At 36.3% G+C, this 24,425-nt stretch overlaps 1 protein-coding gene across 1 annotated transcript; it reads right to left on the reverse strand.

The window, feature by feature from the left end:
- Positions 1–809: 809 nt before the first annotated feature.
- Positions 810–20,351, reverse strand: UBLCP1 (ubiquitin like domain containing CTD phosphatase 1). Its single transcript, XM_032337156.1, has 11 exons — positions 20,078–20,351; positions 16,657–16,854; positions 15,795–15,886; positions 15,309–15,394; positions 15,110–15,225; positions 14,007–14,105; positions 11,419–11,456; positions 10,811–10,909; positions 7,719–7,835; positions 3,480–3,607; positions 810–1,905 (listed from the first exon to the last, which is right to left on the reverse strand). Exons 2-11 carry the CDS (start codon positions 16,808–16,810, stop codon positions 1,878–1,880), a joined length of 957 nt encoding a protein of 318 aa, XP_032193047.1. The 5' UTR covers positions 16,811–16,854; positions 20,078–20,351; the 3' UTR covers positions 810–1,877.
- Between the last annotated feature and the right edge of the window lie 4,074 nt (positions 20,352–24,425).

Below are 24,425 nucleotides of genomic sequence, written 5' to 3' on the forward strand. Positions count from 1 at the left end.
CCACCTAATGGCAGAGGATGTTTTTTTAAAAAATCCTACTTTGCTTTCTGAGGCTTGCTCACCTTTGTATTTTTTTTTTTAAAGATTTTATTTATTTATTTATTTTATTTATTTAAAGATTTTATTTATTTATTTGACAAGTAGGCAGAGAGGCAGGCAGAGAGCAAGAAGGAAGCAGGCTCCCTGCCGAGCAGGGAGCCCCATGCGGGGCTCGATCCCTCGACTCTGGGATCATGACCTGAGCTGAAGGCAGAGGCTTTAACCCACTGAGCCACCCAAGCGCCCCACACCTTTGTATTTTATATTCATTTAGAAAACGTTCTGTTCTTTATTGAACTGAAGAGTTCTAAGTGTTCAGTTTTCTCAACAAGATTAAAGCCCTTTCCATGCCTACCTTGGAATGATAAACTGCCTTTTATAATGGGAAAATGCCCCAGTGAAAGGAATATTCCAAAAAATTCTACTCCATCTTTAAATATTTAAATTTAGCCTCATAATTTAGTAATGTGTTTTTAATTGAATCATTTTAATTATTTAAGTGTTCTCAAACTCTTCTGCACCGTATATCTTTATAATAACTTGTCACAAAGAAAACAGCTTATCTTCTGGAAAACATGGTACTTACTAGAACTAAGTAATTTAACATATCTAAGTAGCTGCTAAAACCAATTCTGAATGAATAATGATAGGCACACTTTTAAACCATACACGTTCAGTTTTTTTTAAGAGGTCCTGCTTCAGCCTAAAGTTTGTTTCACTTTGTGATTCAACAAAGAGGCAAAATATTTGGGACAGTAGAGAGCAAAACCAACGTTTTAAAAAAAAGTATTTATTATTTACACCACTGAAATAGTCCCGTAAGAACAATATACACCAAGTTTATTTGAAAGGGTCAGATTCCTTTCAAATACAAGAACTGTATAAAGCAATACTGTCAAGACAAAACAGTGGTCACATTACATATCTGCAGGCGTAAGCATTGCAAATAATTTTTTTTAATCTTATGGCTAAATATTTTCACTGAGACACCGTGTTTGCACTTAGACAAGATATAGGTGGAACAGAACAAAAACTTTTTGTTCATGCTTTCTAGGGCTGAACCAGTGAGATGTCCCCTTAAAAATGTATTGCCTTTAATTGCTCTTATGACAATGGTTTTAGGCAGAAGTGCTTCTACTTAGCCACCAAAAAAATAACTTTTGTTCCTTAGTTTTTATTCTTCAGTCTTATGTTTTCTATTTCTCATACTATGAGACACACTTGTATCACAGCTGACGTTTTCCAGTTTTACTCAAAGAACACAGACACACATATAGACCAAGCTGAGACAGCTCAAAATTTAGATATGTAAATAGTGCACAGTAAGAAGAGAAACTGTGTCTATGACAAAAGAATAAAAAATTCTTGGTGATTTTAAGCATACCAAACTAGATTCCTTACACACAAAAAATTTTTTTTGGTTTTAAAGGGAAAAGCAGTAGTTTCAAGATGGATTTGGTCTTAGATTAAGTCAGACAATAACACAAGGAGACAAAAAAACAAGACATAACTTGTTTCCAAAGCCACAAAATGACATTGTTGAGTATACATTTTTGTCGACTTGTGTGTGTGTGTGTGTGGGGGGGGCTCAGTACTCAATGCTGGAGAAAATATTTTTTAAGAGTAACAGTATATTCATATAGGGGAAAAAAGGATTTTTTTAGCATATTGCTATGATCTTCAAAAAATATAAAATTAAATTTACAAAAAACTGGAAGACCAAGTATAAGCAGTCTGATATTCACTGCAGTGTCCAGCACTATCATAATGATTTCTAGCATAAAAGCAGGAAGTTCGTGATCTCAAGTATCCTCAATAACTGCCAGTACAACTTGTAACTACTGTCCTTGCTTCTTTGACAGATACCTGCAAGAAACAAAGATGTCTTAGCTGTATCATGATATATTCACAATAACAATCTAACTCTCCTCCCAAAAGCAGAGGTTCATTTTAATAATAAAAGTTATCCAGATGAGTAATAATGGTTAGTAATCGCTCATATCTGCTGACTGTTTTTATGTGCCCATCACTATTTTAAGTACAGGTATTAATTCATTCATCCTCACAATAGCTCTATGAAGAGTTTTCTTTTAGAACTTATTCCTATTTTACAAGCACAAAGAGGCTAAGCAATTTGCCCAAGTTCAACCAACTAGAAAGTGGCAGAGCTGAGATTCAAAACAAGGCTCTGAAAACTGCGCTCCCCTCCCTTTGTACTGCCCGAATTTCTAAAGTGAAAGTGATCTATCAGCAGTGTAATATCTGAAAAGAACCTCAAACTCATTTAAAGATCTTATTTTTCTTGAGTAAAGATTGTGGGAAACAGACACTAAAGGACTCTGATCAAGAGTGTAAAAATAAAAAGACGTTTATTTACTAAGTAAACAATTTTTCCCTCATATTATTTTACAGGAATCTACCATTAAATTCAAATTTTTACATTTCTATTTCTCACATTTACAAATTACTATACTCAGTAGTATGGGGGGTGGAGAATGAGGTCTTAAAATCAGAAGACCTGGACATGTTTTAATGGAGCAAAACTTGCTTTACTTTGTGGCATTTATTAACTTCATGCCTTTGTTACATCATCAATAATAAGATAAGATAATAATAATAAGATAAGATAAATAATAAGATAAAATAAGGATAAAAATGCCTGCCTTACCTTCCTAATAGGATTATGAGAATCATCTAATAAGAAGCTATCTATCAGTGATCTGAAAAGCTAAACTGTTGTTATTACATGAATAATTTCTTTTGTTGCTGTATTAATGCAAGCAGATCTTTAAAAATCAAATTCCAAAAACTGACTTGCAGTATACTATAACCCTGTCCACTTCCCCAGAGGTATTCCCTGCTTCAGAATCTTGATGTTCATATGCATGCTATATGTAAATGTGTGCATATGTTTGTGCTTAGAAAAAAGACTAGAAGACCACATATCAAGATGATGATGGTGGTTCTCTTCAGAAAGGAAAATCATTAAGTAATTGTTTCAATACTGAATTACAGTTTTGTAATTTTTCTGCTATACAGAAAGGTTACCTGTAGAGTTATTTTAACAGGAAACTTTTCAGTCTGTTTTATTGTGACTTTATTTTATAGTATGAGAACAGGGACTACCTTCCCATATGATTCATAAAAGTGACCTATCCAGTGTCACAAAATACTTTGTAAGTAGCAACACAAATGTATACCAGTCTCAAATCCTCTCTCCTTGAAGTATTAAAGATCTTAAGAGATGCAGATTTATGAACAAGGTAGAGAATAAGATGAAAGGGAAACAAACTTTTAGGAGAACAGTTACTGCATTAGAAAATAGTTTTAGAATTCACCCATCTTAAATAAAAGTTCAGAATTATGTGTATACCAGGGTCACCAGACAATGTTTTCATTCACTACCGTGAAAGGGAAATGAATAAGCATTTAGCACTTACCTTTCCCAGTATTTGTGATTAAGGTCCAAAAAGTCATCTAATTTTGCTATCTCCTTGAGGTACTGAGTTAACTTTAAAAGTTCTTTGTCTTTATCTCGATTTAGGTGCGCTTTCATAAAAGGCCTTATCTGTTAGAAAACAAATATTCAACACTTCACATTGCAATAAGGAAACTAGCACAAATCTACACTATCCTCTCATTCAAATTCAGTTAACACGATGAAAATATTACTAAGGATGTCAGTACTAAAAATGACTTATGCACTATCTCAGTGTAATAAACTGATAGTCCATGTACAACATTTACAGTGCCCACTTAAGAACCCTTCTACCTCATGTACCTTATTGTTATCTTTGCAGTTTGAACCTGACAACACCAACTTTCCTTTAGCATTTGAGCCCTATGTGGCTTCTTAGTTTACAAAACTGCTAGATTTTTTTCTCTTCTATCAACTCAGCTGCTTCTTACTAAATAAATACCTTAAATTATGTCACCCAGTTTATAAAAAGTTAACCCAAATAGAAGCATGATCCAACAGGGGAGTGAGATAAATTTTAAGAATAATGATCTTCATTTCAGTATTTTTCTATAAAATTTTATACAGTTAATATATCACACATTTATACAATGTGTCCTCTCACATTTTATCACATGATCATTAAAGTCTCCATAAAAATATTTTTTAATTATATAAGAATTTTCCCATAAAAAGAAGTCTATTTTCCAAATTTTAAAGGCTGATATATTTTATGATTAAAAGTATTCATTTCAAAAGCATGAAAGTCAGGATGGTAGAGCAGAATTGTAATTAGTAAGGGATATTAATACCTTGACTTGAGTATTAATTATAGATAGATAATAATCATTACCTTCATAATGATTTATTAAATTACAGATTTTTTTAAAAAGATTTTATTTATTTATTTGACAGAGAGAGAGAGCACAAGTAGGCAGGAGAGGCAGACAGAGAGAGAGATGGAGAAGAAGTCTCCCTGCTAGGCAGAAAGCCCAATGCAGGGCTCAATCCCAGGACCCTGGGACTACGACTGGAGCCAAAGGCAGAGGTTTTAACCCACTGAGCCACCCAGGTGCCCCTTAAATTATAAATTTATATATATATATAATTTTAAGCACTTTTCTTTATGTCACAGTTCAGTTTTGCTTTTTCAGATATCAGCTCAAATATGTTTATAAAACTCAAGACAGCCTTCCAAAAGTTTTTAATTAATTTCAGATAAAATGATATTCTGGGATTTGCTTCAAAATATTAGAGAGGGAAGTAGGTAGCATACTGAGCAAACATAATCATCTGTGAATTAATAAGTCGTTTACGCTGAATGATGCATAGGTAGGAGCTCCTTGCATAATTCCTATACAGTTCTATTTATATTTGGATTTTTTCATTTTATAAAAATTATTTTTTTATAATCATGCTCCTAAAACACACATATAAGGACTAAATAAATCATACTTAGTAAGGCATTAATATATCCTTATTGTAATTTAGAGAAAATATAAACTGCCTATTAGTTATTAATTTTACACAGTAACACTGAAAAATAGATGACATTTAATTCTGTCTCTGGTTGAGAACAATGAACCTAAAGAAGTCCATACCCTATCAAGAACAGGAAAGGTTTTAAGTATTTCTTATATACTTTTCTATTATTGGAAAAACACACCACTATTCTTCCACATGTTCTACTCCCATCAGAACAGCTTGGTGCCAGGGACCTCCACAGCTATCAGTCAGCCAGGCTCCCATAACTTTAAGGGCACCAGAGTGAGTCTGTGCAGAAGCAAGCATCTGTAGGAGATCCTGCTTCCAAATAGGGAGAGTGGGCAGTGCTGCTTCACAGCAGCAGCAATGCATGTGGGAGATCAAGACAAGGTTCTCTTGAAGAATCAGACCCTGCTTAAGTCCTGGGGCTGGAAGTAAAGAGGCATGATATCATGATTTGTGAAATGAGCTTCTACATAATCCTGAGTAATATTATAAAATTTCAAAGTATTCCTTCATTCAAATAAAAACTGTAACGACAACATGGTAACTTTTAAACTATTAAGATACAATGTACAATGTGATCCCTAATTTACCAAGGCCCTGCTAAGTTACTTTTACTTTCTATACATTTGGTTGTAAGCACTATAAAATTGCAAAACTAAAATATTCCTATGACTCTGGATTCAAAAGTTAAACTAGTTAAGTGGAAAAAAGTCTACTATTCACTTAACTTCACTTGTTCTAGCATAATCACTTATTACTCTATCATTCTTTAAAAACCATCTCACTAGGGGCGCCTGGGTGGCTCAGAGGGTTGGGCCTCTGCCTTCAGCTCAGGTCATGGTCTCGGGGTCCTGGGATCGAGCCCCACATGGGGCTCTCTGCTCAGTGGGGAGTCTGCTTCCCTCTCTGCCTGCCTCTCTGCCTACTTGTGATCTCTCTCTCTGTGTCAAATAAATAAATAAAATCTTTAATTAAAAAAAAAAAAAGATCTCACTAGTAGGGCAGAATATATATGACCACTGTAGTCTCATATCAAAGAAATTTTTTTTTATCTCATATCAATTTTTAGGAACTTAAGATAGTCTAGATTATCTGCATTCTCTTATATCATCATTTCCTTATATAAATAAAAATGAAATTTTCAGGGTGCTGATTAATCCACGACCAAAACTGAAGTTTTTTTTAGTTCAGTACTGTGCTCATAATTCACAATGCCTTCTATATTCTGTGTCAAACTTTAAGATTAGCAAGTTTATATTATTAGAAGTTTACTGTTCTAAAAATAAGCAGTCATCTTTAAGATCTCTGTGAAATCTCTTCTATCAACATTATGAAACCATGACAATAAAACACAGAATAGTTCTCAATTTCAAAACTGCTTCTATGTCAATGTGGGCAAATCATTAATAACTACCTTGTTAAAAGAGGTCTTCAAAAAGAGACATGTGAGAGATTATCAGTGAAATGTTTAAAAATACCTCCCCTGAATTAAAATTTGGGGGGATTGTAGACATGTATTTTTAGAAATTCCTTCAATGATTCTATGGAATACCTAGTTAAAAAAAAAAAATCCTGCTCTAAAGCAATATGAAAAACTAGACATTTATATCACCTCTACCTCCAGAGATAAGTAGTGCCTAAATATGGGCTGGGAAAATAAAGTTTGTTCTAAACACATATGAAACTAATGACTTTTTTTTTTTTTAAGATAAAGCTTTCCTCAAAAAATCATCCTTGAAGATCATTACTTCATCTCTTTTCCTGAACGGGTATTAAACATTAGTTTCAGAGAGAATTTGGTTTCGAGCAATTGAAACTTTTCTCAAGAATTTATTCCTATACCTCACACCTGGTAAACTACCCACAAGAAAAACACTTCTCCCAAAGCCTCAAACAGAAACCATTTTTAGAGAGCAACATAATCACCAATCCACCTCAAGTTCTCTTCTTCCAAGTCAGCAGCTTTCATAATGGTGGCAATTCACTACAAAGATCAGCATTGTCTCTAATCTTTCCTCACACACTGAAGACGACATCCAGAAATGTCAAGTTTCAAAAGTTTATCTTACCAATTTTATGATGCTACCAGTATTAAATATTACTATCATGCCTACACAAGATTGCATATGACTTCTTGCTAAGATCATCATTGGCCTTAGGAATCAAGTCACTTAAGATTCTAACTCAGATTCTGTCACCAACCAGTTACATACATGATTTTGGGCAAGTTACAAATTTTCTGATCCTCAGATTTTTATATAAAGTTAAGAAGGGAGACAAGGTGTCTGAGATTCCTAGCTCTGGCATTTTATAACTCTAAGATATCCAACTGTCCTGTATGAATTTTCAAAAACCTTAGTTTCAGTTTAAAAAAGAAATAATAAACCCTTACTGCCAGCTTTCCAGCTAACCAGAACATCAGAAATCCTAAGATTTGTATCCCTAATAAACTGTCTGCTGCTTTCACTTGAGATGCTGAAAGTCAATGTGAGTAAGCCTATGTTGTTCCACAGACGTAACTAAACAGAAATAACCTGGGTGAGTTGGAAAACCAAGAAGATATCAATGTGGGAGAGAGAATGTTCAACTGTACATGAATTTTCTAAAGATGTAAGCTTTCTTGCCTGTGACCATAATACAATACTTCTGAAAACGTATGAAATTCAATAGCGCTCAAGTTCTAGTATAAACTCCAGATTACACAGGCATAGCAAGCAAAATTATGTCTTACCTTTAGTCCATTCTGTGGGTTCATTAGAAAATTTCTTCCTATGTCATCAAACATTATGGTGTTTTTTTTGCTGTAAAACTCTGAAAACTTCCCCCATATAACACCAAGAGGCTTTACCTTAGAACAAAAGTTTAGATTTAACTCAAATTTTATCAATAGTTCATCCTTTCTTAAAAGCAGATATACTTCAAAATGCCCAAACTACATCAGAGGACTCTGTTCCTCCTGCAGGACCACTCGCTGTGTGAACAGACCACAGCTGAGACGCAACACACCGGAAAGCACAATGCATCTCACAATGTTAACTTCTGAAAGGTCTCCTCACGTCTACCTAACTAAACCCACTACAAGACTTCCCATAATTTTAACATGAAGATTTGGGGACAAAGGAGGAGTAATTATTTAAAATATAAGAATTTAAAGTAATTGTCTAATTGTCTGCTGAGCAGTCACATGACTTCCTAGGCTAATACATGCCCCTCAGAGCTTGAGTGTCACATGCGGGTGTGTTTTCAAAACTAGCAAACCGTTAATAACAAACAATGTGCCCGGTTCTATTAATACAGAACTTAATTATTTTGTAGAGGAAAACCGACTGTCTTAAATTCAGTGGCACAGGTGCACAATTTCCACAGGGCAACTGGTTAACTTCAAAAGCACTATAATTTGCAAATTATTACTTCTATTTCTGAGTTGTTAAAATGAGCCTTCAAAAAGATAACTCCTTACATATTCTTACCTGTTGGTACTTGCATAAAGTCTCTGTAAGACCACACAAGAACAGTAGGAAGAGAAGACTAAGTGGCTAGGACCAGGGGGAGGAAGACTTTTCATTACATACTTTATTTTTATTTTTGAATCATATGAGTTTATTTCACACAATCAGACAATTTTTTTTAATAAAGTAATTCTTTTAGAAAGTACTTTTTGCTGAAGACAAGAGTCTATTTTATGATAATATGAAGTTATATGAGAATAATAATTATAGGAGATTAAATGGTAGTAAATAAATGGTTAAAAGGTTGTCATTTAAAAATGTTTCTTTTTCTTTCTAGAACTTATTTTAATATAGAGAGACACTTTATTCTTAGTGTCCTAGCTACCTTAAAAAATGTTTTTTAAAATTATTTTATTATTCTAAAATATTTTCATTTGCCTTAGTTTTTACTCTGTTTACTACTGAAACAAACCCCCCAAATACTTCAAGATAAATATGGAACTGACACAGTAAACCAGAGTCTTCATTTTCTTAGCTAACAAAAGCTTCAAGAAATAGGACAAGAACTTTAGTTTATGACACCCAGGGTTAAAATCCTACATCCTCTTAAATAGTGCTGTCATATTCTAATTATGCCAAGTGCCAAATGTGGACTACTTTGTTCTCAGTTAAAGAAATAATACTGCTGACTGTTAAAAAAACAAAACAAAACAAAACAAAAAACTGAAAACACAGAAAAGCACACAGGAAAATTTTTAATTACCTATAATCCAGTCATTACCAAGGATATATTTACCTCTGGTCTTTTTTTTCTTTTATTTTAGAGAGAGATATGGAGAGTGCAGGAGCAGGGAAACGGGTAGAGGGAGAGGAAGAGAGAAAATCTCAAGCAAACTCCATGCCTACCACACCCCTGTGGGGCTGGAGCCCAGAACCCTGAGATCATGACCTGAGCCAAAACCAGGAGTCCAAGTTTAACTGACTGAGCCATCCAGGTGCCCCTCCTCCACTCTTTTTTATAAACATCAATAGCTTAGAATTCATAGATCTTTTGTTAAGGGGAAACCAGAATGGAATAAAGGTTAAAAACTACTTCTAGGGGCACCTAGGTGTCAGTAAGAGTGTGCCTTCGGCTCAGGTCATGAACCCAGGATCCTGCAACAGAGCCCCGCATTGGATTACCTGCTCAGAGGGAAGCCTGCTTCTCCCTCTCCCACTATCCCTGATTGTGTGCCCTCTCTCACTGTCTCTCTCTCTCTGTCAAATAAATAAAATCTTTACAAAACAAAACAATTTCTAACAGTCTGCAAATATTGCTAAGTACTTCTTTATGAAGAATCATGAAAAAATTTTAATCACTAAATATTCTGTTATATCAAATGGCTTCATTCCATTTTATGGATGAACAAAAATTTTTATATCCAACTCCCTACTACTAGATATTGAGGATTTATTCATTTTTTTCTTTAAGTATAACAATCATACAGTGTTATATCAGTTTGAAGTGTACAACATAGTGACTGGACAATTCTATACCTTACCCCATGCTCACCATGATAAGTATAGTCACCATCTGTCATCATACAACGTTATCACATTACTGACTACATACATTATTCTGTACTTTTATCTCCATTATTTATTTCGTAACTGGAAATTTATACCCTTCATCTTTTTCATCCATCCCCTCACCTATCTGCTCTTCAGCAACCACCAGATTTATTTTTATTTTTCTAATTTTTCACTATTATAAACACAACTACATTTAACATTCCCCCAAAAAACAGTGACTATCACAACACCTTCGAGTAAGAACTCAATAATAGGACTGGTTACTTGATGAGGAGTAAGAACTCAATAATAGGACTGGTTACTTGATGAGTAAACAAAATAAAGAACCCTCATCTTTTTAGCTCAACCCTTTTCTCTGATGGTTATTGTTGCTCTTCTCCAGGGTTACACATATATCACACCATGCTTTCTGCTTTTACTTATCAGTTTTATATAGGACAGGGTGAGTATGTTTTGGTTTGCTTCTAGTATCTTCCTTGATGGTATTTCAGTATTTTTTCTCACCTACTGTTTTGAGCAACACTGTGCTACCATCATCAAGGGACAATTATCCATGATCATTCTTGACAGTCTTGCTCAAGATCCTTAATTCTATCATTAATATTCCAATCTATTAACCTTACATACATCTTTCCATGTCCAACTCAACTGATACTTTACTATCCACTGATAGTTAACTGATACTTTACTAGTATCCAGATGTACTTCTCAACTTTTTCTGTACTTAACTGCATCAACATAAATACAAAAAGTATACTAGAAAATAAACAAGTCTTTAAACAGAAGTAAAATGATTTCTTACATCTATTAATCCTCTCCTTGGAGTATGCACGGTTATCATAGCAGCACTGTCCAACATGAAGGTAATCTTATAATTTGCATTTGTGCTCACTCCCAGCTCCTATAAATCCAAATATCCATGTGGTTAAAATATAGTATGAAAAATTCCAGGTTTTCTGAATATTCCAGCTATAATTTCCCACAATGCCAACTTCTTACCCAACTGGCCACCACACCTTGCTCAACAACTACCAAGTTTGTTAGTTTTGTTTAAGCCAACAAATCACAGTCCAAAGAATATAAACTAGAAATAGATTACATCCCATTATATATTTCAGAAGAACATCATTTCTTCATTACACACCAAAGCAAAAGTAGGGGGAAAAAAGGCATTGTTGTAAAATGGGGGTAAAAAGGAGTGGAGCTCTGCTGTACTTTTTGTTGAAAAACACTTAATTACACAATACATTCCACCATTAATCAGACTTTAAACACACCTCTACTCCTGGTAATGGCAACTGTTTATCTATTAAATGCCCTCCAATGAGAATGAGATTAATTCAACTTGGAACTTCTAAAAAGACATACGCAATTCCAAAACATTCTTAAATGGATTGTCTTAACACTTACTTTCATTTTAGCTTCAATCCACTTCATATTTGTTGCGGCTAAAATATGAAGAATGATAATACGATACAAATGAAAAGCTTGAATTTCGTTTAAAAACTTTTTCTTCTGTATAAATAAGTTTTCTAAGCAAGATTAAAAGTTCAACTGCATCACAAATAATAATTCCTAATATATTTAGGATATAATTAAATTTTATTTAGGGTAAAATATATTTATATATAATTCCTAATATATTTATGATAATTTTAAGTTTTTATAAACTTACTTTTAGTGCATCAATGCAGAACAGAATGTTAACAACTTTCAACTAAAAGATACAGGTAACCAACGTTCAAACAAATTTTGAATCTAGGAAATTTATAAATCAAGACCTAAATTCCTGTTTAAAAACAGCCCTGACACAATTCTCACCAATCCACATATATATAGGGTGCCTGGATCTTCGATTTACTTCCATGTCGCCACGGCCACACAATGCACTGGCATATATGTCAATATAAGCAGATTAATGTTATGTGCCAAAAGTTGATGTTAAATATCACTAGGTCCAGGGGCACCTGGGTGGCTTAGTGGGTTAAAGCCTCTGCCTTCACCTCAGGTCATGATCCCAGGGTCCTGGGATTGAGCCCCGCATCAGGCTCTCTGCTCGGCAGAGAGCCTGCTTCCCCCTCTCTCTCTGCCTGCCTCTCTGCCTACTTGTGATCTCTCTCTCTCTCTCTGTCAAATAAATAGATAAAATCTTAAAAAAAAAAAAAAAATCACTAGGTCCAGTAAAAATCAACATTTTGCCAGGCTCAGGAAACTTACTCAGTCTAGGAGCTTTAAATAATGAGACTGAGACAACTAAATTCATAAATTCTGTTACATACATATCTGCTCACTGTCAGACACCACGGAGTTTTGAGATCACTGATATTAAAATTCAACCCTCAGTTTTACATACCCTTCTGGTCCCAAGTTACTGGATTAAACTACATAGCTATTACCAAGTAAAATGTTTAAAAACGGAAAAGGAGTTAAAATGTTTACAGCATGTTTATGTGTGCATCTATTTTTTTAAGGATGAGAGAGGTACACGAGTTCTCAAAATAAAAATCTTTAGTACACAAACACAAACTGAAAGAATCACATTACACATGAAACTGGTCAGTTGAACTAAAATTTTAGAGACTAATATATCTATGATGACAAGTCATGAGATAGCAAAAAACAATTTTTTAAATTCACTATCTATTTTAGGTCTACAATTTCCAGATGAAAAGCAAAAATATTCATAGCTAATAAAAAGGGTTTCCAATTAAGTAATTATTATATGTCAGACATAGTACTAGTTGCTATACTGACACTTATTTTTAAAATTACCCTATAATACAGTTTACTTATCTTCATTTCTAATGAGGAACTTACGGCTCAGAGATAATAACTGACCTGTCCAGTATCGCAAAGTAAGGACAAAGTCAGAATTAAAACTTTAATTTATTTAGCTCCAAAGTGAAGTGCCCCTTTTCAACATACTACCATAAGATATCATAATTTACACAAATAACTTATTTTAAATATAAGATTGTAAAAAATTTTCTAAATTTCTAAGTCTACTTTAATAATATTTAGAAGAAAACTTTTTTCTCAAATGTTATCTTAGGTGTCAGCTGAAGAAAAATTTGTTCCCAAGAAGCTTTCCTCCCTTAAATTAAAAACCAGAAAACCGGTATTTATTCTAAATGGTTGTGAACTCATATTCATACTGAACAATGGAGATACTCTGATTAAAAAGAAAAGTACAAAGAAAATTTAAAGACTGAAGTATTATCTTTGTGGTCACTCATCTAAAACCTAGTACAACTAAATGTAGCATTTTTCATGAGATTTTATTTAATTCACAATCAGGATAGCTCTTTTCTGCCTACGGCTTGCCAAGAAGCAACTTTAAATGTCTGTGGGTAGGTAAGATATAAATTAATGCACTGTTTTCCTTCTCAATAAACTCTTGCCACAACAAAATGTCCATTGAACTAAACAGTGTGCTCAGCAATGTAGTAAATTTAGTTTCTGGAGCAAACTCATGATCTTATCACAGACCTGTTAAGTTCCTGGAATGGTCCACAGACCACAATTTGAGTAATACTGCTTTAGTCCGTTTAATTTTCCTTAAGTTAATTCATATTCCTTTAATTCTGAAGAACATCATTGTGATTTTTTTTTATACATCTTTCTCCAAGTGTTTTGAAACTAGAGTAATAAAGAAAGGATAAAGCAACAAAATCCTGAAGCATCAAAGATTCTATAGTAAAGATAAGAAAGAAAAGGTCCTAATCAAGGTGGGGTTTATGAAAATAAGATCATTTTTATTCTGACACCACAATCTACTCTTTTCCCATATTTATCTACTTCAGTGGTACTGGCAAATACATGTATAAGTTTATATTGTGATGCAAGAAAGTCAAATATGTTTCATCAGCAATTTGCTGAGACAAACGAAAAATTTATCATATTTAACCACAAGTCATTTTAAGTCATATTTTACATAGCAGAATAATTTATAGAACAAGTTTATTTGCATGGAAATCTAAACAAAAACTATAGCTTACACCAAATAACAATGTCATAATCCTCATATGCAGATGTTAGGAACTCGTGAAGATATGGCCGCATTAATTCTACTCCAGTCTCTGCACAAGACCTATGGTCTAAAAGAAAACCAGTCATAGATGATTACTAGTTTGTTATCCTGGACAAGTACCTGATATATGAAAATTATGAAATGTAATATAAACATTCAAATGCAAACTACTTGAGACTGAATTATATTGGTTGACAAACAGAAGTCTTTGAAAACATACAATTTAATATCACTGTGATTCAATTTTAATTAATCAATTTTATTTATTTTGGAAAGAGCAATACCCAGAATTCAGGCTTATATAGTAAATTGCAACAGTAATAGTAAATTGCAATAGTAATAGTAAATAATCTATAAAATATAGATGTTATTTTGTGATATGAAAAACAAACTGCTTGTGTTCTGTCAAATAAATAAAATATTTTAAAAAAAAGGATCTGAACATAATTAAATGAAAAATCAGTGGAAAAATATATAAAATGTTTTTTAAATAATCCTCAAAAAATTTAAATGTTAATCAACCAAGAATGATGTGGCTAAATTAAGATACACCCATAAACTAGAGTAGTGGTGACCAAAAAATATGTAACTTTAATTCATAATGAATTAATATTAAATGACTGAGATACTCAAAATACGATTAAGCAAAAGTAAAAAGGATATACATACAAACACACCCTAGAAGATACACTTCAGAATATAAGAATAGTTATTTCGGGGGTTTGGGATTACAGCTAACTTCAGTATCTTCTACTTCTCCTTCTATATTTTTGTAATAATGTATTAATTTAAAATATAAGATATTTTATAATGGAAGGAAAAAGATGAGCAAAATGTACTTCAAAATATAATATACATATACATATACACTTCAAAATATAAGAATAGTTATTTTGGGGGTTTCGGATTACAGATGACTTCAGTATCTTCTACTTCTACTTCTGTATTTTTATAATAATGTATTAATATAAAATATGAGATATTTTATATTGGAAGGAAAAAAACGAACAAAAGGAAAAAAGAGAATTGTTATGGGTAACAGAAGATGAAGCACAATTTTAGCTGACTTACCAAATAATGTATAATCAACATCTAGTACCAAAAGCTTTTTTCCTTCCCTGGGAGGATTCAAAATTTCCACTTTATACTCTTTTACTCTGCGAGAAATTTTCAGTAGGTTTTCTTCCCTAATGGAAAAATAAAATCAGGTGAAACATTCACTTTTTTATCACACTACAACCCATTTCCTTTTATAGTATAAAGCACTTACCTATTTTCTACTTCAACTACTTCATCTTCAATATCAAAGTCGTTAACAACATCATCATTGTCAGGAGGTGGACCTAAGACATCTTCCTATTAAGATGAAAAAAAAAAGTTTTGTTTTACTAGATTGTCTCCAACATAACAAATACATGCACAACATAAAAAGCAAATAAAAGATACAGTCTGAGTTCAAGAATCTTTCAAACACACACTATGAGAAAATTTCCATATTTTGTAATTCACCGTACACATTTACTGGGCAGATTAACCACGTTAAATTTTACCATTTGTACTACTACTATGCTTATGGCTAACTATATAGTAACAAGTTCCCTAGTATTTATTTTCTGCTGAATTAATACCACGTACACTGAAGTTTTTTTCACTGACTGCCAAACTGACAATTTTACCATAATTAAAACCATGATACAACAATGTAATATAAATCATATCTTCAAAGGGACAAATGGTAACAAAAGTAAACATTTACCAAGCTCTCCTCACGAGTTCCCATCATCATGATTTTAGTATTTGGTTTCAGTTTGAGAGCTCCAAGCTTAACATCATTTTCTGCAGGTTTGCCTACAATACAAGCAAATGACTGTTTTCTCACTAAAGTTCAGGTGCTAGTTTCACTATCCCATTATACAAAACCCTAACATTAAAAGTTTTCGTACAGATTTCACAGCAGTTTTTTTTTCCTTAAATTAACAAACGGTCACTGCTGAATTAGCAATGCCTAACACACTAAGAAGTAGCAACTAATACAAGATTTGTTTTTTCCCCAACTCCATCTCAGAGGAACACCTTTATTCAACCAGCTAAACAAAATAAATCCATGTTTTATTTTGTTATTCAAGATGAAGATGTTCTCCAGAAAGTCTGAACATTGAGCACAAGATAAAACTAGAATTTACTGCTATCCAAGATTCACCTTTCAGTGATATGACAAACACAAACACCATGAAAGTCCCTTTCAGACTGGATATGAGCACTACTTATAATTTTTAAATCATCATTTTAAATCATCATTACTTCTGAAGCAAGAACTAAGCTGTAATGAAAAATCTGTGCTAGAACACAGATGTCAGAAATTACACTGTTTTACCTGAGACTTCGTGGGCCAAAGATTTAACCAGCAAACACCAACTGTCACAGGAATCAAAAGTAATCTTAATAGTGGTGATATTTTCAAGTAATTTTTAATATTCTGACTTTTATCATAAAACAATTTTAGGAATATCCCTAACAAAGAAATCTCCAAGGGGAAAACTTAATAAAGAGAAAAAATAACTAACATAAAAATTCATAAATATATCAATGCAAAAAGTTTAAAGTGAGGAGAGAATTACCTTTAACTTTAAGTCCAAGTAACTTTTGGCGTTCTGGTAGCACTCCTGTAAGGGTCTTCAGAAACTGCTTGAGATCTAGCACGGTATCATCTTCTGAAAGTGTGGTCACTGAATATTCCTGTCCACCCCATTTTACGATGATTGGGAGGGCCATCCTTGAAACATATGATCAAGCAGCTTTCCCTCAGAAAAAGATACCTAAAAAGAAAGGGACATAGAAGTAATTAAGTTAAAATAGATATAGCAAAGGTGTAGCTAAACTTGTAATTAAGTTTTAGGAGCAATGCAGTTTGATGGTGGAATTTACAATTTGATGGTGGAAAAATAACATTTTCTCCTTACAGAAATGCTACTAGAACACCCAAAGTACTTAGGGCTCAAAGTTAAAATAACTCTACCCTCCCAATTTTTGGCTTAAAGTTACTACTTCCTAAAGATCTGTCCAATTCTCCCTGTTCGATTGTTAAACTGCAATGATCAGCTACCTATCCCTCCCTCTCTGACCAGGTTTATGCTATAGGTAAGTTCCTCCATGATGGAACTTTCATACCCATTTAACGCTTGAGAAGTGGCACAGTGAGTTGTTAAAACTCTAGAGCCAGAGTACCTAGGTTCAGATCCCAGCTACCCCACTTATTAGCTATTTGACTTTGGGAAGTTGTCTAGGTTTCCTTATCTGTAAACTAAAGATGAGAATACTATCCACTTTGGAGTTCTTACGAAAATTAAATTAGCTAATATTTTAATTGCTAATATTTATAAGTCACATAGACCTGGCACATAGTAAGCACTACATAAATAAGTACTGGCTAGATAAATTTTCTTAACAACTTGAGCAGAAGTGTTCCAGGCACTGTTCTAAATGAAAAGTACAGCCATTACGTGTTTCATATTTAACAAACTGGACAGTTTTAATACAATGTCATTTAACAAGGTTGATAAGAATTGTCCCTCTTTTATAATTAAGGAAATGGGACTTCAGAGAGGTTAAGTAATCTGCTCAGGGGCACACAGCTGGTAACAGGTCTTCTGACTAAATCTCATGTTTCTTCCCCTACATCACAACTGCTTTTAAATTGGGACCTACAGGAGGCAAGGTGTCAAAGATCAGTAAATACAAAACCCACAGGCACAGATACAAGCACAGATAAGTCAAGTCCTGGGTGTTATACTCATCAACAATAGCATGTAGGTCTCTTCTTCCTTGAAACTTTCTATCAATTTTCCTAAATCCATTCCCCCACCTCCAGTTCAGAGAACTGAATTTCCTAATCTCCATTTCCAAATGTTATTGCTTGTTTAATGAAATATTTGATGGCACTCTCCCTGGATTATGACCAGCTGCAGGAAGGCAAATTGTGAATCATAATATGCAAAAGTAACTTAGAAACTTAAGATGTCTTCAATATGTCCATTGGAAGAGAACACCAGAAAAATCATTTATACTTATGCTCTTATGTGTTTGTTTGTTTTTAAATATTTTATTTATTTGACAGAGAGAAACTAGGCAGAGAGGCAGGCAGAGAAAGAGGAGGAAGCAGGCTCCCTGCGGAGCAGAGAGCCCGATGTGGGGCTCCATCCCAGGACCCTGGGATCATGACCTGAGCCGAAGGCAGATGCTTTAACCCACTGAGCCACCCAAGCCCCCCCTCCCACCCGATACTCTTATGTTTTATATGCTCTACTGAAATTTACATAAGGGGTTAATTTAGGGCAATGTATTGTTAGAGATAACTTTCCCTAGCAAATGTTATGATTCTCAATAAATAGCCAAAGAAGCCTTTTGAGCCAAACTAAAATATGGTTTAAATATTACTTCTCTGTGAAAGTGGAAATAAAAATGAAAATCTCTAAGAGCTGAGAGTACAAAGAGCACTTACACAGTTTATTGGGGGCGGGGGGGGGGTTGGAGATCACTTGAGCTCTGTCTGGGTGAGCCTGGACAAGTCATTTCACCTCTAGACCAGTATTCTCAAAGTGTGGCCTCAGATCAATCAACAGCATAACCCTACACGGTAACTTGTTAAAATTACAGTTGGGGTTGGAGAGAAAGGACCTAGCAATTTGTGTTTTAACAATCCCTGCCCCAGCCTCCCCCTCACCCACATCTCGAGACATACTAAAAGTTTGAGAGCCAGTGCTCTAGACTTCAATTTTCTCAGCAAAAAAAAAAAAGAAAAAGAAAATATGCCAGATGGCGTGGGCTCTGCATGCTTAGTAAAGTAGTACACAAATGTTATACATTGTACACCTACACCTCTAGTGGGAATTCCAAGTTGGCAACTGCCCTACAGGACCAAGCATAAAAAAAAAAAAAAACCCACCCAAATTTTAAATGCACAGTCCTTAGAACTGCTTTTGAATCTCCTTTCTTCAATATTCAGATCATTCACAACAAAACACACAAAGCAAATCCCTGAGTCCTTTTATGTTTTCACATTTGACCTTCTTACTCACACAATTCGAATATTTTGTATCATTCTAGACCGTATCAGATTTATAAACGGAAAACTGATTGGGGGAGGGGATGGGAGTGGTTGGCAATTAAACCCACACAAGTAAGGATCTCATCTTTACGGTGAACCTCGAGTCAAGGGCAGCTGCTTGGATTAGTACTTCTGCCTACCATACTGTACTGACTTGCCTAGTCCATGCCAAAACTCCTGCCTCGAAATGAGGCGACTGATAGTTACTTAACAAGAAGAGTTGCTAACGCGCGAGGTACCACCCGTGACAGCACTTCGCAAACTCTGCAGACGAACGGTGGCGGGGACGGAGGAACGACAACATGCTCAACAACCTATCTCCCTTGGTTTTCGCAATCCTCATCTCATGACTGCTGTGCGCATTAGACACGTTAGAAAACTGAGAAAGAACACAACTTGTCCCAGACCACACGACTAAAACGTACAGCAAAGGCGAAAATTTGAAAGTAACAGCAGCAAAAGTTAACAGCTGGGGGACTGAGAGGGTAAGTTCTCCACAAGCCAGCAGCCCGCCGCGAGGTAGCGCAGAGACGACAGCTGTGGGGAGTGAGTGGTCTCGGACAGCAGCATAGACGCAGGGGAGAGGCTCAAAACCCCCGAGGCCGGTGAGGGTGAGGACGACGGACGCACAAACCCCAGAAGGAGGGAGGAATGAAGTTAGGGGATGCAAGACCCACTGGGGATCGAGAAGCCCACGACAGAAGCGAGAAGGCCGGATGGGCGGGCGGAGGCCCCTGCGACGAGGGGGCCGGGGCCGGACGCCTGGGCCGCAGACTGGGTCGGACGCGGCCCAGGGCGCCCAGGAGCAGCCTCCAGCCCGCCGCGGCCCGCCGCAGTGGTGGCCGCGTCGCGCGAACAGCGGTACTGCGCTGCGGTCCCCCGGCCCCAACGGCCTCTCCATGGGCAGCGCCCCGGGGTGTCCTGCGTCCCCTCACCTGGAGCGCGGCGGAACCGGCAGCAGTGGACGCAGGAACCGGCCGCAGCGGAACCGAGGGCGACCGGAAGTGAAAAACGGGGCCCGGAACCGGCTCACGAACCGGAAGTTCAGGTTGGAAACGGAAACGCGCTGGAGACCGCGCGGCAATTTCCCGCGTTGGTCTTTGGTGGGGGTAATCCTGGAGAGCCGCTGCCAGGGATCTCCTCACCGGGCGAGGGAGCCAGGCCTTTCCGAGACTTTTAACCACGGTGCAGATAGCTAGGGCCCCGGCCGGCTGCCGGACCGCCCCTGTTTGGCGCATGCGCCCGGTAAGGGGCGCCGAGCTGGGCGGGTGCTTCAGGTGTGTGACGTCTCTGGTATTGTTTCGCCGAAAGTCGGAGGTGGGTCCGTGGCGGTACCTTGGCTTCTCAGGTGTGCGGAGACCTTCGTAGGACTCGTGTGGCTTTGTGCTGTTCCGGATGAGGGATGAAAGGTGACTTTTAAGACTGAAGACTTCACACACACACACACACCACCGCCACCCTCCCTCCCGCCCCCGCGCGCCGGCACCGGGGCCTCCAACATGAGTAATTTTAGGAGCTTCGACTTCTACCCATTTTAAACAAAGCAAGGGTAAACTGAGGACCTGCGGGGAAAGGGAAGGGGCCCACCTAAGTCACTCAGGAAACCAAAGACGCAAATCTCAATACGGCAGCTGCCTTCGAGATCACTAAAGTATTGTATCGAATTTTATCTCCCCTTGCCCATCCCCGCCTCACCTCTGAATTTGAGGAAGCCAGTTACAAACCCTGACGAAAGAATTGTAGACTTTAGTGGAAATTCAGAGCAGTCCCCGTCTGATTCGTACAGCAAGCTTTCAACGTGTATCACTTTGCCTTTCGGCAGAAGAAGAAAAAAATCATGGCAGCTAGATTGTTCTATATGGCACCAGACAAGACTTCGACTTTGAAAAGGAAGAGGAAATGCGAACATAGTATTGGCTTCAGATATGCACCCGTCTTTGAGTTACGTATATTTTTCCTTCTCCTGACGGTGATGTAACTGATTCATGTTTCCCTTTTGGCTGTGATGGAAGGGAAGCAAAGAGCCAAGTTTTGTGTCCTAACAGTTTTTTAGTTAAGACAAACACTATTTTATGTTCTCCTTACCTCTGTCCGTTGGTAACTTTTATTGCATGAGTAGTGCATGAGAAGCTGCTCATTTTTTAAAATGAAACATTTTCAGTGAAAATAAAAAAGCACCTTCTCCTTAAAAGGGGCGGGGGGTAATGTCTGAGTGGTTCGGTTGATTAAGCATCCCAGTCTTGATTTCAGTTTAGGTCATGATCTCAGGGTACTGAGATAGAGCCCCCCACCCCACCCAACCCTCTTGGCTCTATGCTGGTCTTGGAGCATGCTTAAGATTCTATCCTTCCTCTCCCCCTCCACCTTGGCTCCCAAGTAACCCACACAGATACAGACACACACACACACACACACACTCACTCTCTCTCAAAAAAAAAAAAAAGGAAAAACCCCAAATTAAAAGAATTTGTAGAAAAATCACACTTTAACAGTCCAGTCAAAAGATTGTCAAAAAACAAGGGACTGAACTTCAGAATTAATTGTAGTTTTCTTTCAACCCATTCTGTTCCTTGTTCATGTGCTAACCAGCTGCTTGGCCACATTATATTTTTTAATGTTACTAGAGAACCTTGGTTTTGTTAATCATAAATGTCAACTAAGACCATTTAAATTTTAAATTAAGCAAAAGAATACATAAAAAATTCTTTTTAATTATAAAATAGCCATTGTGCAAAGAATCTGATAAGTTTGATGTTACTCAAGTGTAAATAATTTAATGATTGCAAGTGTTGAACAATGATATTTCTTAGAGAATAATGGTAGCAGCCTATTTTGGACAAATCATCCATTTAACAGATGATTTGTCCCTATCTCTGTTTTTCCAAGTCCATTTCTGCTTATCTAAACATTCATGAAATAAAAAATTATCTTAAGAATAAAGGAGCTGGAAAATTACGAAGAAAGAAAACAAATGTTGGTGCAGATGGGGAGAAATGGGAGCCCTCTTACACTGTTGGTGGGAATACAATCTGGTGCAGCCACTGTGGAAAACAGTATGGAGGTTCCTCAAGAAGTTAAAAGTAGAGCTACCCTATCGCCCATTCTACTACTAGGTATTTACCCCAAAGATACAAATGTAATGATCCAAAGGGGCACGTGCACCCCAATGTTTATTACAGCAATGTCCACAAGAGCCAGACTATGCAAAGACCCGAGATGTCCATCAACAGATGAATGGATAAAGAAGATGTGTTACATACACACACACACGCACACACACACACACACAATGAAATACTATTCAGCCATCAGACAGGATGAATACTTAAAATTTACATTGATGAGGATGGAACTGGAGGGTATGATGCTGAGGGAAATAAGTCCCTCAGAGAAAGACAATTACATCGTTTCACTCATATGTGGAATATAAGAAACAGCACAGAGGATCATGGGGAAAAGGAGGGGGAAATGGGAAGTCATCAGAGAGGGAGACAAACCACAGAGAGTTAACTATAGGAAACAAACTGAGAGCTGCTGGAGTGGAGGTGGGTAGGGGCTTGGGTGATGGGCATTAAGGAGGGCATGTGATGTGATGAGCACTGGGTGTTACATGCAACTGATGAATTACTGAACTCTACATCTGAAACTAGTGTAATATATGTTGGCTAGTTGAATTTAAAAAAAAAAAGGAGCTGGACTCCTGGTAACTAGTAATAAATACAAAATGAACTTTAAAAAAAAGTGCTCAGAGCAACTCACAAGTGTCGTTAGAAAGAGAATAATTAAATTTCTGCCTCCTGTTGCTCACTAGATCTTTCCTTCTAATGTGTGGAGAGTAATATACTTATGCCTCACTCGTAATTCTTTGCAACAACTAAAGATGCCTAGGAATTCTTCCCTAGGTTTCACTAAGTTGTTAGTTCTAAGAGACTAGAGGAAATATGGAACTGATATAAAGCCAGATGATAAACTGCTGACATCACTTTGATCATGTTTGGATTAGAAGGCTAAAGGACTTTTCCTGCACACAAACCAGAAATCCACCACCACCTTACTTTTATCCCCACGTTCCCCTAACCCATTTATTTCCTTACCCTTTTCTCAGGATATTTTCACTCTCCTCCCTATTGAAAAACTATCCTTTCTTCCTCCTTCTCTTTCTTCTCTCTCTCTCTTTTCTTTTTTTCTTCCTTCCTTCCTTTCTTATTTAGTTACTATAGCGCTTAGTTTTTCCTGATACCTGTTCCCTTGCCTTTTCTCTGACTGCAGTCAATGTGCTGAAAATGATTAGAATCTGCCCCGTAGGGCACACTCTACAGGCTCTTAATTCAGCCTGGCAAGTTTACTATCTTTCTCTTTTTAGCTTGCTTTCCCAAATGACAACTTAAAACCACAACTCTCTTTAAACCTCAGATCTTCCAGTTTACATCCTTGTTCTTGGCAGATGACCTTGTCTCATATTTTTTTATAAGAAAATAGAAGGTCTCTGGGCACCTGGGTGGCTCAGTCAGTTAAATGTCTGACTCTTGATTTCGGTTCAGGTCATGATCTCAAGGTCATGGGATTGAGCCCCATGTCAGACTCTGCACTCAGCAGGGAGTCTGCTTGAGGTTCTCTCCTTCTCCCTCTTCCCCTCCCCGCTCAAGAAAAAAAGAGAAAGAGAGAGAGAGAGAGAGAGAGAGAGAGAAAATAGAAGATTTCAAAGAGGAATTGCCTTAACTTCAGACCTCTGAATCTATGAACTAAGTTACATCCTGCACCGGTCTTTGCTTATTTTGCTTCTGTTTTTATATGGCAATTTCCTTCTACCTGAAACCAGCCCTTATACTCGTGCTCTGGCTCCTTCCTTGTCAGCCTTCTTTAAATCTGGCACCTGTATTTTTAATCTTTCTACTGGCTCATTTCCATCAATGATAAGCATGTGATGGTATCTTGCCGTCAAGATATCTTTCCTTTCACAGTTGGACATTTCAAAACATTGTTTACCTTTGTCTAAACTTGACACAATCTGTAATTCCGTGTTTATTTCAGAAGATTATTTTTAGTGGCAGTCTCTCACTGTACTGTAAGCTTTGTGAGGAACCAGACCATGTCTGATTAATTCACCATTATATTCCCAGAGTCTAGCATGATGTGGGTTAAAGCAATGGATGAATGTTCTTGAATAGAATGTCAAGTAATGAGAGCTTGTTATATAGGGTGCATATAATAATGCATATCCATGAATGATTATAATATGTATATGGCTCCTGATGCACAGGAGTTCTGAAAGTTCTGAAATAT

Source organism: Mustela erminea, chromosome 3 (genome assembly GCF_009829155.1).
Source record: "Mustela erminea isolate mMusErm1 chromosome 3, mMusErm1.Pri, whole genome shotgun sequence".
Classification (NCBI taxonomy): Eukaryota; Metazoa; Chordata; class Mammalia; order Carnivora; family Mustelidae; genus Mustela; species Mustela erminea.

Coding starts and splice junctions, on each gene's coding strand:
- UBLCP1 (XM_032337156.1), bottom strand. CDS start 16,810: ATGGCCCTCCCAATCATCGTAAAATGGGGTGGACAGGAATATTCAGTG. Junction 15,395..15,794: donor GAACTCGTGAGGAGAGCTTG/GTAAATGTTTAC, acceptor TCATCTTAATAG/GAAGATGTCTTAGGTCCACC. Junction 3,608..7,718: donor ACCCACAGAATGGACTAAAG/GTAAGACATAAT, acceptor GTTTTCTAACAG/ATAAGGCCTTTTATGAAAGC.